At 40.6% G+C, this 4,413-nt stretch overlaps 1 protein-coding gene across 2 annotated transcripts in view; it reads right to left on the bottom strand.

Annotated features, from left to right (window-relative positions):
- The window catches only part of NDFIP2 (Nedd4 family interacting protein 2), a 45,670-nt gene that overhangs the window by 16,694 nt on the left and 24,563 nt on the right, over positions 1–4,413 (bottom strand). For both annotated transcript variants that reach the window (XM_025209322.1, XM_025209323.1), the window contains exon 5: positions 1,600–1,724. In XM_025209322.1, the coding sequence (XP_025065107.1) occupies positions 1,600–1,724 (125 nt within the window). The remainder of the gene's footprint in view (positions 1–1,599; positions 1,725–4,413) is intronic.

Here is a 4,413-nt window from a genome sequence, read left to right as displayed (position 1 = left end):
AGCCCAGCATTCATTCCTGGCTGTGGCAGGGGGTCAGGCTAGATGATCTGTTCAGGTCCCTCCTGACCCTAGCTACTATGAAACAATGAAACTACAGAAGGGACCTGAGCAGATCATCAAGTCCGACCCCCTGCCATGGGCAGGAAAGAATGCTGGGGTCAAACAACTCCAGCTAGGTGTCTATCTAGCCTCTTTTTAAAGACCCGCAGGGTAGGAGCGAGCACCACTTCCCTTGGAAGTTGGTTCCAGTTCCTAGCCACCCTGACTGTGAAGTAGTGCCTCCTGATATCTAGCCTGAATCTACTCCCCATCAACTTATGGCCGTTATTCCTTATTACTCCTAGTAGTGCTCAGGGGAACAGGGACTCTCCCATTGCCTACTGGTCTCCCTTGGCCAGTTTATAGACAGCCACCAGATCCCCTCTCAGCCTTCTCTTGTGGAGGTCGAACAGCTTCAGGTCTCATAGCCTCTCCTCATAGGGCCTGCCCTGCTATCACCTGGTCATGTGAGTGGCCCTCCTCTGGACCCACTTGATGTTGTCCACATCCCTCCTAAAGTGCGGCACCCAGAACTGGACGCAGTACTTCAACTGGGACCTGACCAAGGTCACATAGAGGGGGAGGATCAGCTCCTTGGACCTGCTTGTGATGCATGTGTGGATGCATGACAAGGTGCAGTTAGCCTACCTGACTGCCTCCCCACATTGGCGGCCCATGTTCATCTTGGAGTCTATAATGACTCCAAGAACCTTTTCTGCCCCTCTGCTGACGAGAAGGGAGTTCCCCAGCCTGTAGGTATGCTGCTGGTTCTTCCTCTCTAGGTACAGTACCCTGCACTTGTCAGTACTGAATCCCATCTTATCCTCATCCGCCCTCCCCTGTAACCTGTCCAGATCCAATTGTAGCCTGTCCCTCCCTTCTACCGTGCCCACTTCTCCCCACATCTTAGTGTCTTCTAAGAATTTGAACAAAGTGCTTTTCACCTCCTCGTCCAAGTCGCTGATGAAGATGTTGAACAGTGCGAGCCCAAAGACCAAGCCCTGGGGGACCCCATTGCCCACATCCCTCCAGGTAGAATAAGACCCATCCACCACCACTCTCTGGGTGTGGTCCTCCAGCCAATTGGTGACCCATCTGTGTAGGCATCGCCACCACAATCTCCTAATTTTTTAACAAGAATGGGGTGAGAGGCAGTGTCGAAGGCCTTTCTAAAGTCCAGAAAGACTACGTCCACCGCAACACCTGCATCCAAGGATTTTGTGACCTGGTCATAGAAGGCCACCACGTTGGTCTGACAGGACCTGCCTCTAATGAACCCATGTTGGTTGCCCCTAAGCCCCTAAGGTTCTTAATTCTATATCCAAGTTTATTATATCCCTTTATTCAAACCTAATAAGCATTCTCAGATAAGCTCATTTTAGCAGAACAGAAAGTGAAAATGATAACGTTTTCTTAATCCTAGGCATAGTAGAAACCCATAAAGTCAACATGTTTATATTATCAGGTTTATAGGAGAAAAGGCCACATTATACATCTTTCCTGTTTCCTTGTGCAGACCAAAAATGAAACAAACATATACAAAAAAACCAAAAAACTTACTCGTACAATAAGAATCCATTTGATCAGCGATAGGCCAAATCCACAAATTGCACCATATCTTCCTGCTATGGTGTTCGTTATACAGAAGGATAAGCAAAATCCAATCCAGTTGAAAATAAATGCCACTAAAACCAAGAGAATCAGTAGCATCCGGTTAGTCAGTGCTAAGAATTACATACATACAGATAAAGTAGTGTGTGGTGGGCGGTTTGGGGAAGAGGGGTGGTACATGCACGTACATACCATCTATATATAAAATATACATTTATTTATTTATTTATTTAATCTTCCATCACTGATTTTACTAAAAATACCACTGAATACATTTCCTTAATAAGAGATCCATATTAGTGTTTCAGATGATAATATTCTTTTGAGGACTGAAATTCCCAGCAGTACTTTACCTTAGAAGTATAGCACCTCATTAAATGGTCAACATTATTTAAACAGTGAGAATTCCAAATGAAACTACATGCATCCTCTAGGCTAGGGACAGAAGTTACACGTAAACCTGTATAAGTGATTGGAAACCCGTTCAAATTTGTAACACAACAGAAGTTTAGAGCACATAAACCAATTTCAAAATGGTAAAAACTGGTTTAAGATAAACCTAGAGGGATGTAGTATCAGACTGAACTGATTTACTTTAAATCAGTTTATTGAACTTCTGCCCCAGATCTGCTCCAGATTCAAGTTAACACTCAGTCCCCCAGCATCCCAGGATGCTTTGTACCTCCCCTGAAAACCCCTCTGCTCCAAGCCAAGCAGGGAGGCATGCTCTAGCACCTCTCTGGCTTCTAGCCTGAACCACTGCAGGAATGTGGCTGCATTTCTGGAATCAAGAAAGAATGTTCGTTCATTTGCTTGCTGGTTCAACCTACACAGTTTAGACTAGCCTGCGAAGACTGAATCAATTCAGCCTCGGAATTTTTTACTGTCTGCATTTAGTCCTAGAGAATGATTATAAACTGCACAGAAATCTGACTCGAACCCCATAGAACCACAAGGATGAACACACCAAACAAGGACTATGAATTAGGCAGATATGCAACTTTAAGGATTTTAATCTTGGAACTATAAGAATGTAGCAAGATAATTTACAACTAGTATAATGCAATTTCACACAAGTATACATATGCTAGAATAATTCTAATGTAGGGCTTTTCTTACTTTAGATAAAATTGAAAATAAAATAAGTTACTTGCTCTCTAAATTGATTATAAAGTGAAATACCTTTTGGAGAAATCACACATTGCACCCTGTCCTGGTCCAGAAATCATAACACCCATTATTTGAATACAGTATCATAATGTATTATATATCATAATCCATTATGTAAATAAACAGAATAAATCTTTTTATAATATCTCTTACACTCATGGCAAGTTAAACAACAAATGGATCACTGTGTTTAAATGTTCTCATTGCTCTTACTATCAGATTTCACTTGTAATGTTCTCAGTGATTGCCTTTTGCATGTTTTAGTGTTAGTTACTAGCAACACTGTCTATACAGACATCATCTTGTATACAATGAACACAGTATGGGAATTCTTCTGAACAAGGTAGTCTCCCACTGTTGGAACTAAGTGGAAGCAATACAAGAAATACCAAAATAGTTCTGAGAAAGAAAATTGGGAAAGAGAGATTAGCGAGTTTAGGAGTGGATGAGATACTGGAAAGTTGACTACATCAGAGAGAACAGAGAAAAAAAAAAAAAAAGAGGCATCCATCAGGAGGGAGGGTTACAAAACAGAGAGAAAAAGCAGCATTGCTAATGAAAAACTAAGCTAACTTTTTTTAACAATAAGCGCCTAACAACTTTTACTCCAACGCTTTACAAACAATCCTATGAAAAATCAGAACTACTAGGTAAACGCACACAGAATTGATCCATTTTCCAAAGCATTATATAAAATCCATATAACAAGTACAAGTAAAAGATTCCATAACAAGAAGTCACGCACAGAGCATAATCAACCAACCAACCAGTAAAACCTTTTCTATCAAAAAAAAAATCTAACAACCTCTCGTTCTATACAGGTAAACCTTTACATTTTGAAGATAAGAGACCAAAACTGTAAGTGGGACTTCACAAACTGTGAAGTGCCCTTGCCTAAAAAAGGGGGCACTTCACAATGACTTTCGTAAATACGGTTTCATACTTTGTCTCACCTTTAAAAAAAATCTATTTTATATATGTACATGAAAAGAACAAGTCTCTCCCAAATAAGTGGTGGCTACTATAAAGTTCACTTTTAGGCAAGTCACAAAAAACTAATAAATGGGTTAGCTAAAAAAGAAATAGCATTTTTATTGCATAAAAAGAATATGTAAAACTGCATCCACAGATAATCTTTTCAAAAAGAAGAAAAGTTTGTTAGTAAAACAACTCTGATAAATCCCATTCAGAAATCAAAGTTTCCTTTTTCTTTCCTAATAACCTCTCCCAACTTGCCACACTCAAGTCTACACTGAACTTCAGGAGTCAGTACTTTAAACGTTAGCCTACTTCTGTCTCAGCATAAGATTACTGTTCCCTTTTTTGCCATGCTTTTGCAACGGACAAGCCTGTTCAATCTCTATGCAGGTATGCCAAAAAGGTGAGGCCCAGTAAGACTATGTAAATAATCCTTTCAGACTATGCTCATTTGAGCAAATCCCTGCAATTATAAGACAAATAAATCCTCACCCATAAACACACACAAACCTTTACATCACCCTAAGCTCAGTACTGATAGTCTCATCTGCTCAGCATTACCTGGAATTACATTCATTTCATGAAGACACACCCAAACACTGAGAAGTGGGGGGG

This window comes from Alligator sinensis, unplaced genomic scaffold (assembly GCF_000455745.1).
Source record: "Alligator sinensis unplaced genomic scaffold, ASM45574v1 scaffold1044_1, whole genome shotgun sequence".
NCBI classification, from domain to species: Eukaryota; Metazoa; Chordata; order Crocodylia; family Alligatoridae; genus Alligator; species Alligator sinensis.
Note: the sequence above shows the minus strand (reverse complement) of the source record. Positions and strands in the feature narration are given on the sequence as shown.